This window comes from Armigeres subalbatus, chromosome 3 (assembly GCF_024139115.2).
Source record: "Armigeres subalbatus isolate Guangzhou_Male chromosome 3, GZ_Asu_2, whole genome shotgun sequence".
Classification (NCBI taxonomy): Eukaryota; Metazoa; Arthropoda; class Insecta; order Diptera; family Culicidae; genus Armigeres; species Armigeres subalbatus.
Window position 1 is genome coordinate 185,548,531 of NC_085141.1, and position 15,078 is coordinate 185,563,608.

The 15,078-nt window shown below is 41.9% G+C and overlaps 1 protein-coding gene across 2 annotated transcripts in view; it reads left to right on the forward strand.

Moving 5' to 3' along the window:
- Positions 1–414: 414 nt before the first annotated feature.
- Positions 415–15,078, forward strand: part of LOC134226648 (neuroligin-4, Y-linked) — a 322,634-nt gene continuing 307,970 nt past the window's right edge. For both annotated transcript variants that reach the window (XM_062707545.1, XM_062707546.1), the window contains exons 1-2: positions 415–1,878; positions 1,975–2,138. In XM_062707545.1, the coding sequence (XP_062563529.1) occupies positions 1,592–1,878; positions 1,975–2,138 (451 nt within the window). In that variant the 5' untranslated portion in view covers positions 415–1,591. The remainder of the gene's footprint in view (positions 1,879–1,974; positions 2,139–15,078) is intronic.

Consider the following 15,078-nt stretch of genomic DNA (forward strand, 5'->3'; position numbering starts at 1 on the left):
TATTCAATTTCTATAACGAGATTTTCTTAAATTTGGGCACAAAGGCATAAATATTATCGCATTTACTATTTTGATCACTACATAAAACAGTAATTAATGTACATTTATGAAGCATTGTCAAATAGCCGCGATGCTAACGCACTAAATTTTACAATTTTCGACACCACGACACCACTGTGCAACCGTTCACCATAAATGCAAGCCCTGAACACCCCTGCATTATAGCATCGGAACGTCACAACAATCTATGCGTGTGTGTACTACACACCATCCACTAGAAGTGCCAACCGTCGTATCGTGTTCCAAGAATAATCAACAGTCATGCGCACCGAAGATTTTCCAATGCTTCAGTCGCCGACCACCGGGGCACGCTGCTGATGCCGTTGGTGCCAAACCCATCATCATCTGGTCTGGTCTGGCCGTTCGCCAACAACAGCAGCAGGGTCGGGAAAGCTGGTACGTCAGTCTGTAGTGAATAGCGAAACGTTTCTGATCGGCCGCCGAGCGCGTCGTGTTCCGCCTAGAGGTAGGCTGTAAAAGTCATTCGCGACCTGCCCTAAAAATTCCTTTGCCAGAAGGGGGACGCCGTGTGGGGGTGGACATACTTGTGGCATACAGCTTTTCGGGGGGTGTGTAAGTGTGAAAACTTTCCACCAGCAGTGTAAAGGTGGGAGGGCAAGGATCTTTCCTGGCCGTTGTACATTGTTTTAGTGTAGTGAATTATGTCAAATTATTGTCGTTGCTGGTAGGCCTTGTGCCGCAGTTCATGGTTGCACGAAACATAGCTTACGAAGAGAGCGCTCTGTTACAATGGATATAATGCGGATTACTTCGTGCTGGATACAGTCGCAAGGATACGGATAGCAATCGATTAAGAAGTTCGAAGCCCAAAGAAGAAATGATTTCTGGCTGCTAGGCGACAGTGGATTTACAGTTTGCCACGGATATTGATTTACGAATGTCTCCTTGGAGGAAAAATAGCTTTGCGTGAGGATACACAGAAAAAGGATACACGTTCGTGTCCGATATGAGACCACCTCTAGGATGGTGATACACAGTGAAACCGTACTGGATAGAGAAAAGAAAATATAAAAAGCAACATGAAAAAGGTTGAAATGTTGTTGAGCATATCGAGAGTGGACGATGCTCCAGGTGGAAAGAGAGATAGTGGAAGCATAACGAAGTGGTGTGTCGAGGAATCTTACAGTGATTAGTGAGAGTGAATGATAGATTAATTGCTGGATGAGTGGTAATCAAGCGCCAATCATAAAATTACTGGTATCTGATGAAGTCATTCCATTTAGTGTCTCGTTGTAAGTGATGAAAGCTAAAAACAAAGAAAAATACTACTCGGGTTGGATGTGTTTTTGTGGTACGACCTAGCGAAATCGATGTAAGTGTGGGATAAAAAGAAATCCTAGGAAAAATGAGAATGTCACGATTCGCCAGTGGATGTGTTAATAATGCAGTAGTGGTCCAGTGCCAGAAATAACGAGAAGCAGAGAAAAAGTAATTCCATAAAGAGAAGAACGAATGATTCTTCCAAGTGTGAAAATGCCGTCAATAATCGAGTAGCGTGACCAGCATAACCATGTTGATATCGTTGGTGATAATAATTCCACTCTTCGCCCCAACCATATCCGGTGGCGGCGGGGGAGGTAATAGTGATGAAAATGATTCCATAAAGAAGACGACTTCGCGCGTTGTGCATATTAAATATGGTTCGTTGTCCGGTACAATCGAACATTTGGAAGGCCGACATCTGGACCCGGTGGAGGCATTCCGAGGGATTCCCTATGCGTCGCCACCGGTGGGCACCCTTCGCTTTATGCCACCGGTAACAGGTGCCCTCTGGTCCGGTGTGAAAAAAGCAGACAGGTAGGAATGTCGATGTCCTAAACCAATTTCACTCAATTCTCCCAAATTTACCTTCATCTGGTGCGGAATTCAACAATGAAACCCCTTTTCCAACAGATTCAGTCCCGTCTGCCCACAACGTCTTCCAGACATTGCCAACGAAACTGCGGCGCTGGAGCGGATGCCTCGTGGTAGATTAGAATATTTAAAACGACTCTTACCATACCTGAAAAACCAATCCGAAGATTGCTTGTACTTGAACATCTACGTCCCAACCCAAGGTAAATAAGTAATTAGATTGTATGTCCCTTTGCTGTAAATTCGTAAAGCGCTTTTCTCTTGTCAGTTGATTCGGCGGCCATTAGTTCTTCGTTTCGGGGTCGAGAAAATTAACCCAGAATCTGTGGAATAAAACAAATTATAAACAAATAACATCCCACAAGCCTCATTTATTAATCACGTTAAAGTAATCGCGATGTTCACCTTTAACAGGTATAGGGGCATCTAAGGTAATATGCACCCCGAGGCCAAAAAACTTTTCGAAGTTTTGAGTATGTGTTTGGTATATTTTAAAGAGGTTTTGCAACAGCACATCTACTTTGGATCTCATCCCATAAATTTCGCAGGTGTTTATTACTCCAATTTACCGTTCATCTATTTGAATTAGGCTATCACTTCTATACAAATGCGTTCCAAATATAATGGAAAATAATTGTCTTGTAGTTATAATATTGTTCTCATGATTCTGAAAGCTAAGGAAACGTTTGTGTTGCGGTGGAGAAGTCTTAACATATTCTTTCTGTACCAAGAAAGAATTAGTATAATGGTTTCCTAATGAATAATGAACAAAGCGATGAAACCTATCAATCACGTGCGAGTTCATTCTACCGAAGAAGTGTGAGAAGACAAATGGCATTGGAAATGGAGTGTACTGCATTACTAATCTGATATGGAACCAGTACTATGTGTGTAGCAGAATGATTTCCATATTCGAATAATTACTCCCGAATGGAAAAATCACACGCACTCAAATCGATCAATTCTGAATGGTATTGTTTGGAACAATACAGTGTGAGCCATTACTAACCTAATTCCCCAATCATGGTTAAACTATACACGAAGAACACGTGGATTGTAAGGAAGCGCAAAAAGCATATTTTTTATCTGTCCTACTTATTTCTATACTTTTTGCAGTAAACGTAAGCAGTTAAATTCCATGGGAACAGGAAGGTTGCGCTAAGCATATCTGACGGGGCAGCTTCAAACCTCTATATTCCATGGAAAGGATTCCAACCAGCAGAAGTAAACTCTAGTATTGAGCGTAAAAGAGATTAGTAGGGGTAGTAGGGGGAATGTGAACAGACGGAATAAAGTGGGTAACGGCTTCCCTATCAGCACAATCCAGATGGATTTGGTTGAATATGGGTCACATAAACTTTTATGCATCATGTGCTGCTCGGGTTGTTTATCTCATATTTATAGATATCTCGTATTATTGTCCATGCAACACCATTATTTATGTATTTCATGCTCTCCGAGCTATTATTTAATTATGAAATAACTGTTTAACATCTAAATCTAGTCAAATTTTGTGCACTTTCTCCGACACCAAGTTCGTAATTTCATTACTTTTGGAGATTTGTTGCTTTTTACGCCAATAAGCTTCGAACATGTTCGACGTATAAACATACACGCATATGGAGACGCATGGTGCTTTGGTGCATCAACTACTTGTGATGCCAGATTTATTTCTGCTTTCCACGGTAGGAAATGTTTTTTGATAAAACATGCCTTATATTTGCTTACAACTCTTCAGCTAAAGAATTAATTTAAAGGTCATTACTTGTACTTTGTTATGCGTATGAGATTGACGGCCAGTCGCATTGAATAGCAATCAAACGGCGTAATTTATTATTATCTAACACTTTCTAGAACAGCTGGTGCTTCGATGTATACATTCTGTTTACATTCAGTCCCATTGTTCTCAATAGACCACGTGCTTATGAATCAAGGTAATCTATAAAAAGGTTGTGAAAATGCCTTTAAATAAAATTGACAACTCTTGAATTTCGACGAGTGAATCTAATCATACGTGAAAAATACAATAATTGCAGATTATATTTTTTTTGTGATTCGATCGATTCTCCGGATATTCAAATCTGATCTGTATTGCCTGGAAAATATTTAAACCCATATTTTTGTGTCCAACAACTTCTAATTTTACATCCAACTTTTTACTGTATGCAATTATGAGTAAAAGCCCCATAGTAATGACAAACTATAATTTTAAAACGTGATAAATAATGAGTTTATTCGATTGGAGCCTTCTAGTTTTATAATATATCAGAGATGCATCTGAACAGGAGAAAGCGTGTTCATGTTCAAAACGTTCTGAACACTGCACACTGTTCAAGAGCGCTGATCTAACTTAGCAACTCGTATCCTAGGAAAACAAATTCAAGCGACGGCATGCTAGACATTTTTTGGCTAGTAATGGAACACGTGGGCATCTAACGGATAGAAATCAAGCATGCTCGTATGTTTTTGCATAGTTCCAAATCTAAGGAAGGGGCCCTCCTTAGCCGTGCGGTAAGACGCGCGGCTACAAAGCAAGACCATGCTGAGGGTGGCTGGGTTCGATTCCCGATGCCGGTCTAGGCAATTTTCGGATTGGAAATTGTCTCGACTTCCCTGGGCATAAAAGTATCATCGTGCTAGCCTCATGATATACGAATGCAAAAATGGTAACCTGGCTTAGAAACCTCGCAGTTAATAACTGTGGAAGTGCTTAATGAACACTTAGCTGCGAGGCGGCTCTGTCCCAGTGTGGGGATATAATGCCAATAAGAAGAAGAAGAATCTAAGGAATCTTAGTTACTATGATCGTTTTGCTTGCGTACCAACCCAGTGCACACTGAACTGTGTTCAGAGTTCAAAACTAAGAACACCAAGGCACGCTCTTGGCTCATGTTCTGTTCAGGATGCATCTCTGTAATATATGCTGTAACACTTTAATACTGTGTAAATTTGATGTAATTACAACCGCAATGTAAAATTGAATGTGTGTCTATGTGTATGTCATCCTCTGTCCCTCACCCAGCTGGGAGTGTTGAATAAGTAGTACTGCGAATAATTTGATCAAATCTCATGCTCTGTGATGGTGTCCTTTTTGTTATGACGACTTATACTAGAAAAAGGAAACACTTCTGAAGTAAGGAGGTGTCTTCAGAATGTGCTGGGAATGGGGATGTACCAGATGTTCACAACAGGTGCAGCAAAACATTACAAGGACGTCCTTATTCACACTAACTACTCAGGGAGTAGAAGGTCGAGAGGAGCCACCGCTGCCTACTTAAGCGTGAACCGGATACCTGGGACTTCCACAATATCCGCGACAATAGCAGCAAACGATGCCCTGTGCGTATTTAATATTTAATTTCGCATAAGACATCAAATAGAGAATAACTGGAACATGCTAACCAATTGAATTCCTCTGGTTGCGTTACTTCCCTGCCATCTTCCCTATGTAAACTATCACATCGGTCTGAGGCAGCACTGCTCGGCTTCAATGTGGTCCCGGTAGTTGAAAATCTAATGATACTCCAGCTCAGTGCCGCGACGATGAAATGTATGTGATGTCCGGGATTTCTTCCTGAACGAGGAGGGTGGTTTCTGGTAGATGAATGTCACGATTGCTCCAAACTTCGGCAGTACTTCCCTGAGTCATATCTTTGTTTTTCAGCGTTCCTCTCTTTCCTTACATTCTTTGGGAACTATTATACATTCTTCATTTTCCAAGCTTTTACTGAGAACAGTTTGATGCAGGAATAACATTTGGAAGCTCACTCGAAAACGCGGTGGAATGCTTTCCATAGGCAAATAAACATCAGCCGCAAAAAAAACGTCAACTTGTGATTGTTGACTACTGCGATCTCCAACAACCGCAATGTAAATTTGAATTTATATTGATTCAAATTTCAATTTAATCTGCATTATTTTTACACGATCGTGTTATTTTAAATTGATTTGAACTCAAAATCACAGCGTGTTAGTTTATTTTAGCGTTTATTTTCATGCTCCAAATATGTGCAACAAAATAAACGTGAATTTACTTAATATTTCTAGTTGTGCGGGTTGATGTAGGGAACGGAGCTTTCGCAGAAAAATGAAGAACCTGATTCACTTTGACCCCTTTTTCTTTAAGAAGCGGAGATGGCTGGGTGGTAGCGTGAGTGACGCTCACGCAGCACGCCGATGTTCAATTTCCGTCTGGAATGTGTTATGATTTTTGTTTCAATAAAACAGTCGTGTAAAATTAATAGTGAGCTTAGTTTCACCTTCATCACGGCACAATTTCGCATCAATAGTGATGCTCGTGGGTGTCGGTCTCGGATAATCTAAAATTACATAGCTTTTTCGAAATGTGTTCCTTAATTATTATTGACCATACCTCTGGTAATGTTTCTTGAAATCTGGTCACGTAATATACTATATCATGTCAGACAGGAGAGAAAATCATCACAAGGAAATGTAGAGATGCAATTCATTTGTTGAGAATACTATTGGGAGCAATACAATTTATCCAAAACGTTCATGAGTTCAGGTCTTGAATTCTAAAATAGAAGGGAAACGTGATACGCACATCAAAATACGCGCAGTGCACGCTGCGCAGTTCACAGGTTAATGTTGAAATGTATAATGTATGTAGTAATGTATTCTCGGCGTGGCCCATAGTGATATTCTAGAACTAACTAAATATTCTAAAGTTCAGCTCGTAAGGCATATGCATTAACGGCTTGCAAAATGTCTTTCACTTCAATCAGACATCTTCTCATCAAACAATCGGTCGCCTGTCAAGATATGTTAGACGTATTATCCTATATTTCAATGCATGCAATGACAACGACACATCTTCAGTTTCTGGTTAATAATCACCCGAAATTACTCTATTGTATTGATTATTTTATTATTATCAGACTAAGGCCGGAGTGGCCTGTGCTAGCTTAGCTTAGCTTAGCTTTGACTGACTACACATATCTATGGTTGCTACTCCGTGATTGACCAGAATCAGTGAAATTGCACAAAGAATCAACTGAATGATTGACTGGGATTGTTCAAGCATTCTCAGTGTGCAAGTTTCAGTGACTCTAATATTCAAATGATCAATAACGGCGCCGGCCACGTCCTTGTAGTCAGTTAGGAAGGAATATTAGTAGGTGGTTTTTGCTATTTGAAGACCGTGTTTACCTCTGCGTCTTCACAAAAACCACAGGAAGGATTATCAGTTAGTTGGTAGCCATCGTTGGATCTGGATTCACTCTGATAAGCGATACGACCGTGCCATTCTTTATACACAGTGATTTTACCTAACCGTCCGAAACAAGAGAAATCACGCACTGAACTGATTTTTATTACCCGCCGCGCCATGCAGAACACAATATTTCGGCCGACCGCGCGATCGTTCTGCTGTCCGAAACAAGAGAAATCACGCACTCACTAAGGCCGGAGTGGCCTGTGCTGCACATAAAAGTCTTATCCATTCAGCTCGGTCGATGGCTGCACTTCGCCAACCACGCAGTTTGCGGAGGGTCCCCAAATCGTCCTCCACCTGATCGATCCACCTTGCCCGCTGTGCACCTCGCCTTCTTGTTCCCGTCGGATCGTTGTCGAGAACCATTTTCACCGGATTACTGTCCGACATTCTGGCTACGTGCCCGGCCCACCGCAGTCTTCCGATTTTCGCGGTGTGAACGATGGATGGTTCTCCCTACAGCTGATGCAACTCGTGGTTCATTCGCCTCCTCCACGTACCATCCGCCATCTGCACCCCACCATAGATGGTACGCAACACTTTCCTTTCAAAAACTCCCAGTGCGCGTTGGTCCTCCACGAGCATCGTCCAGGTCTCGTGTCCGTAGAGAACTACCGATCTTATAAGCGTTTTGTAGATAGTCAGTTTGGTACGGCGGCGAACTCTATTCGATCGGAGCGTCTTATGGAGTCCAAAGTACGCACGATTTCCAGTAACTATGCGCCTCCGAATTTCTCTGCTGGTATCGTTATCGGCGGTCACCATTGAGCCCAAGTACACGAATCTTTCAACCACCTCGATTTCGTCACCACCGATAGAAACTCTTGGTGGGTGGCTTACATTGACCTCTCTTGAGCCTCTTCCTACCATGTACTTCGTCTTCGACGTGTTAATGACTAGTCCAATCCATTTAGCTTCGCTTTTCAGTCTGATGTAGGCTTCCTTCATCCTCTCAAAGTTACGTGCCATGATGTCAATGTCTTCGGCGAAACCAAATCTTAGGTGGTTTCCAATTCCAAACCTGCCCTTCGTATTACTTTCTCCAAAACGATGTTGAATAGCAGACACGAAAGACCATCACCTTGCCGTAACCCTCTACGCGTTTCGAAGGGACTCGAGAGTGCCCCTGAAACTCGAACTACGCACATCACCCGATCCATCGTCGCCTTGATCAACCGTATCAGTTTATCCGGAAATCCGTTTTCGTGCATTAGCTGCCATAGCTGGTCCCGATCGATTGTTTCATATGCGGCTTTGAAGTCGATGAATAGACGATGTGTTTTCACGTTGTATTCGCGGCATTTCTGCATTACCTGACGTATGGCGAACACCTGGTCTGTGGTAGAGCGTTCATCCATGAATCCCGCCTGGTACTGCCCCACGAACTCTCTTGCAATTGGTGTTAGTCGGCGGCATAAAATTTGGGAGAGTACCTTGTAGGCGGCGTTCAGCAATGTGATTGCGCGGTAGTAGCTACAATCCAGCTTATCGCACTTTTTGTAGATGGGACACACGACACCTTCCATCCACTCCTGCGGCAGAACCTCATCCTCCCAAACCTTGGTAATCACCCAGTGCAGCGCTCTAGCTCTATTTTCCACTAATGAGAAAAATCCGACTGCACACAATTTCGGTCTTGTGGGTGATCTATTTCCGCCTGTTTGCTTTGTGGTTTCAAATAGATGATGAAGCACTATATTTTATACTCGTTTTAAGCAGCACCACGCAACTATTGCCTAAAATATTTAAAAACAAATGATTTATCACTTTCCACCGCAATGCTTATGCGAGACCGTCTTTCGTTTTTCTGCCTTTGCCGATTATATCGAGTCGCATTATCTCTTATATTGTTCGTAATGATTGGTTTTCCAGGCGGCTTATTGGGCCTGCGCAAACCTCCTGTCTCGCCGGAGGGCCGTCGTGTCAGGGCTGTTTAGCGTCCCACCTAACACCAGGACTTGGGCTTGTGCGCTTTGAGCGGCACACGGTCGCTTTGGCGGAGCCTACTTGCGGATACATGCAGCTTTTTATAGAGGTTTAACAGGGCCCACTGTCAAACCCCACCACATCCTAGGCAGGCGCCACAACTCGCAGATGGCCTGGGGAGGGATCGTCAAGCCCTTGGACAAAGTCCCTGCTGCCCCCATGCCTCACCACCGTGTTTAAACAGCTCTCCTGGTAGTTGGTCAACTCCAGGGGCTTTGTTGTTTTTCAGCCGGCCGATCTCCTCCTGGATTTCCTGGAGATTCGAAGCCGGAAATCGCATGTCCTGCGCGCGTGCTCCTAGATTCATTACCATACCGCCACCGTTGTCTGCCATATCGCCATCCAGGTGCTCTTCGTAGTGCTGCCGCCACCTTTGGATCACCTCACGCTCGTTTGTAAGAAGGTTCCCGTTTATTTCCTTACACATATCGGGCTGTGGCACGTGGCCGTGTATTGAACTGAGGACAATTTGATGGATTCAGATTGTTTGGGATGAACTGGACTCCACTATTGTAGTGCCATTATAGCACTTCCTCGCTACAATGGCAGCTGGCTAAATCTAGCCAAAACGTAAATGAGCCATCATGGGACTGAAAGAAGAGTGAAATCCGGCTTTTGACGCAGATGGATTTCTCAGGACTGTGCATAATAATTTTTCGTTTCTCTTCCTGCATGGTAAATATTTTGAAACCACGTTAGTTTCAAACTGTGAAGAAATAGACTGAAAAGAATGGTTTACTAATTACGAAACGCTGTGAAAAACTTGCATATCCGACCACTAGGGACGCCACTATCTCTAAAATGGAGTACCCCATTTCTAAATGATCTAGGCTTTATGCGGTAACGGCCTTCAAAAAGTCCATGGCATCTATCAAAACTCTTCCCAACAAATTCTTAGATGTTTGTGAAGAAATGTTATACCAATCTTCCTGTATTCCAATACACCAAAGGCCATCCAAAATATTCTTGAATTCAGGTCGTCAAATCTACAAGCATATATCCACTTATAAACAGAACATCAAAGCCTTGTCTTTAGAACAAATTCTAACAATAAACTGGCAACAATATCAAAAATTTGCACCGAAATATCAAGTTATGCTATGGATTAGATCATACTAATGGCACATGATATTGATCACTTCTTACAAATAGAATAACTTGATCTCCTCACAATATTTTAGTGCAAAATATTGATATCTCTTATACCAATCATATCCATATATCTTTTTGCTATTTAATCAACATTTGATATTATTGAGCTATTTTCGTCTACTTGGGTTGCGCCCCCGCTCGCAAATCGATTTGTTCTTGGTCAGCCCATTTAGCTCGCTGCACTCCACGCCTACTTGTACCTGCCGGGTCGGAAGCAAACACCACCTTTGCAGGGTTGCTGCCCTGCATTCTTGTAACATGTCCATCGTACCCTTACGGCTTTGACTACCTTCTGGATGCTGGGTTCGCCGTAGAGTTGGGCGAACTCGTTATCTTGTTCTATCACAAATAATGGTCCTGAACGTCTCTCGATTATTCTACTGCTTCCAGTTTTTCTCGAACATGGTCTAAGTCTCGTGTCCGTAGAGGATAACCAGTGAGCGTTCTGTACATGATACACTTGGTGCAGATGTGAATCTTTTTTGGCCGCAGTTTCTTCTGGAGACCATAGTAGGCCTGAATTCCATAGATGATGCGCCTTTATAGTTCACGACTAATATAATTATCGACCGTTGGCAACGATTCAAGGTAAACGAATACCTCGACCACCTCGAAGGTATGCCCGTCTATGGTAAGACTGCTTTCCAGGCGGTTTCTGCCGTGATCGGTTCTACTCAGCAGCCAGTATGTGGTTTGTCTCGATGCATTTACCACCAGTTACCACGTTTATGGCCTCACGCTTCAGGCGGGTGTACAGCTCAGCCACCTTTTCAAATGTTCGGCTGACAATGTCCATGTCATCCGCGAAACAAATAAATTGACTGGATCTGTTGAAAATCATTCCCCGGCTCTCGGCAGACGCCTTCTAGCGCAATATTGAACAACAGGCCTGAAAATCCATCACCTTGTCGTAGTCCCCGGCGAGAGTGGCGGTATTAAGGATGATGATCGCTCGAAAGTTCTCACACTCCAGCTTGTTGCCTTTCTTTTAGATGGGGAATATGAACCTTCCCTGGCACTCCGCAGGTAAGTGGCCAGCTTCTCCGGGCCCATCTTGATGAGCTCAGCTCCGATACCATCCTGACCAGCTGCCTTATCGGTCTTCAACTGTTGGGTGGCAGCCTTAACTTCCCTCGACGTGAGGGCTGGCTGGCTTCCATCGTCCACTAAACTGACGTAGTTATCTTCTCCGCTGCCAAGACATTCACATTTAAATGTTCCTCGTAGTGCTGCTTCCAACTTTCTATGACCACACATTCGTCCGTCAATATGCTCCCATCCTTATCCCTGCACATTCCGGCTCGCGGCACGGGATGCGGGATGTGTTGAGCTTATGATAGAACTTGCGTGTTTCTTGAGAACGGCACAGCTGTTTTATCTCCGCGCACTCCGCTTCTTCCAGGCGGCGTTTCTTTTCCTAAAAAAATCGGATCTGCTGTCTTCATTTTCGTCTATAGCGTTCCACGTTCTGCCGGGTACCTTGCTGCAGCGCGACCGCCCGCGCTGCGTCCTTCTCCTCCAGAATCTGTCTGCACTCTTCGTCGAATCAATCGTTCCGTCGACTTCGTCCCACATACCCGACGTTGTTCTCCGCTGCGTCAGTTATGGCTGCTTGAATCGTATTCCAGCAGTCCCCAAGAGGGACCCCATCGAGCTCACCCTCTTCCGACAGAGCTGCCTCGAGATGTTGTGCGTATGCAGTGGCGACATCATGGAATTGATTGATGGAAACGAAAGAGTCGATAAATTGACAAGGCTCGGATCACCGCAGGATTTTGTGGGACCAGAACCTTTTTGTGCTACCTCCGCATCTTCTCTTAGAGCAGAGTTGAAGGCTTGGGAATCTTCGAAGGTTGCAACAAATTGGAGTAGCACTGCTAGGCAGTCGAAGCGATTTATCACTCCGAACATTTCAGTGACTCGCAAAATCATAGATCTTTCTAAAAAAGATATTTACATGTACACTACCCGAGCAAAGGCAAATAACTGAAATGATATCAAACTGATAACATGATTAGTTATCCTTATTATCATTTTGATATTTAGTTATCAATCATGTGATTAACTGATAACTGAATAATAACAAATTTTATTATCAATAAAAATTTTCTTCTAAATTTCGCGTCGTTCAGAAATGGGGCTAAGGGGACTACTTCTGTTGAATGTAGCCGGCCTATGCTATGAATATTGTGACAAGAACTGTTTCCAAACACTGAACTGAAATTTTCGTCTGAGCAGATAGTGATTTTCCCTGTTACCCTCGATATCTATTGATTTGTTTATTTCTCTGTCAATAAAGGGATTTACACAAGAGTTGAAATTTTCTTATTTGTTTTATGCTATGCTTATTAACTTTACTTTCATTTCAGGTATCGTTGAATAATGAAATATGTATCTGAGAACCAATTAAGCGTTGCAGTTTATTAAGTACTTAAAATGGCCTTGCAGCTCCCGGAACATATGATCCCAAGGGCATGTGCTCATTCAGGAACGGTGAATAATCTTGACTAACCGCCAAGCTAACCGCAACATAATTCATCTTGGGATCCACAGTGCTTATATAATTGAGAAGCGGAAATTTTAACTGGAAATGTCGGATAATCAAGAAATTGCAACGATCTGGTCTGTTGTGGAGAAAACAATCATGCTCGCACTTTAGTCGATCTAGCAATGGGCTCAACTATTGACAGTTTAAACCTTAGGTTGGACGCAAAAGACAAACCAGAGCTAGATTATCTGCAGCCAAACTTTCAATAGTTGATGTTGAAAGGACGGTCGACGCATGGGAATATTGAGATGTGAAATAGAAATTCCTTTGGAAGGTGTTTTGTCACAGTAACCCAAAAAAATATGTTTTAACTAGTCGACCCGGCAAACGTGACAGACATTGTAGGTTAAAATGCACGTTGTGGACTCGGTACCCATACGAATCTTAATTTTAGTTTTCCACAATTTACTCAACCTTACTCGTGATTTTCGCATGAGCAAATATCATATAAACCCGCCGGAAACGATAAAAACATATCTGCAGAGTGAATTAAGTCATAGAACATTGACTGAACTGATAGATTTGAATTTATATAAATAAAAACTACTTGAGGTTGATTTGACTAGCGAGAGGATTCACTTAAGGCCGGATTGAGGAAGAGGGGGGAGGGGGGCTTTGAGTCATGGCCCCGGGCCCTCACATAACCGTATGTACCAAAATCAACCTTTTTCGTACATTTAGGGGCTCCCAAAAACTGTCGACCCCGACCCTGGATTCGCCAAATGGCAAAAATTTTCACGGATTTATTCTTGCTGGGATCAACAGTGTTGCTGTTTATATATGCATATGAAAACATGAAACGTTTCACTGCAAATTACAAGGTTGTGGTTTAGTTAGAATAAAACTAAAACCGAAATCGATCTACAGCATGGCGCTGCTAGTAACCTAATGATTGACAATTAGAGAGAAAAACTTACCTAAGCCAATTATTTGGCCTATTATGTATAAACCTATTATACAGGAAAAATCAATAAAATCAATAAAAGTACGATAAACCGTATTTATTCTAATTGATTGCTGGTTCGCTATTTTGAATTAAATTCGGTTATCATTTTTGTTATATTGACTGGTAATTCAACCAAAATGATAACAATTCTAGTTATCAATATAACTGGATAATAAAGTTTGTTATTAATAAGTTATTCTGTTCTAAACTCTGTACAGCTGACTGTTATTTACATAAAATGGTCATATGGCATCATGATTTGATTATAAATAGTTTTCAGTAAATGCAAGATTGTAGAAAGCGTATTGCTCTTCTCTTCTGCTCCTCAAGAAAGCGTAATTGGGTGAGTACCTAGAGACGACGCCGTGCAATCACTCGATTCGAGTTCGAATCCCAGTGAATGGCAACATTTTTTTCAATGCGTAACGAAGTCGGCAAAGAAGATTCATCTATTTTGGTCGATAAAACAGTGATGGCTGATTTTTGTTTTGTTTTCATGTAGTTATTTCACGAATAAAATTCTGGTATCATTTTTGTTATGTTGGCTGTTAAGTCAGCCAAAATGATAACAAGTTCAGTTATCAATATGTCCGATAACCGGATAACAGAATTTGTTATCAATTAGTTATTTATTTGTGCTCGGGTAGAGTGATTCAAATTTTGACTTTTTCGCTCCCCGGTGCTTAAACGATTGTTTTTGCTATTTTAATAGTCCTCCCAAATTTTTAGTTGATTTGAATGTAATTTGGTTGTGCACGTGCCGTTTGAAGGTTATATGAAAATTACTATGAGAATTGCCACTTATGTAAAGGATCGTTTCGTGAAGCAGTCCAGAATCTATTTGATTATATTTAACGCATTGCGATTATAGAATAGATCCTAATGATGAAAGTCAGTTGTTGTTGCGAAGCAATCTGACTTTTGTGAGCAAAATTATAAAGAAAACAGAAATGCTCATTATTGATATTGATGTTATTCTTTTACGTGTTAAATTGAATTTCCCACAATGCAGTAATTTCCCTAATAACTTTTGTTGCCGGCATCAAATCGTTTAGCAACAACGATGATATTTTCCCTTGTTAAATTTCCTATGTTGCTAACGTATTCATATATTTTTAGATCTTAATGGGCAATGATGGGGAACGGTTTTTCACAAAAGTTACTGTTTTCACAGTAATTTCCATACAAGTTTCAAACTACATGTGCTCAGTCAAATTACATCTGAATTAGCTAAGAATTTAGGACGAATCTTAGAATGGCAAATGCCATCGTTTAAGC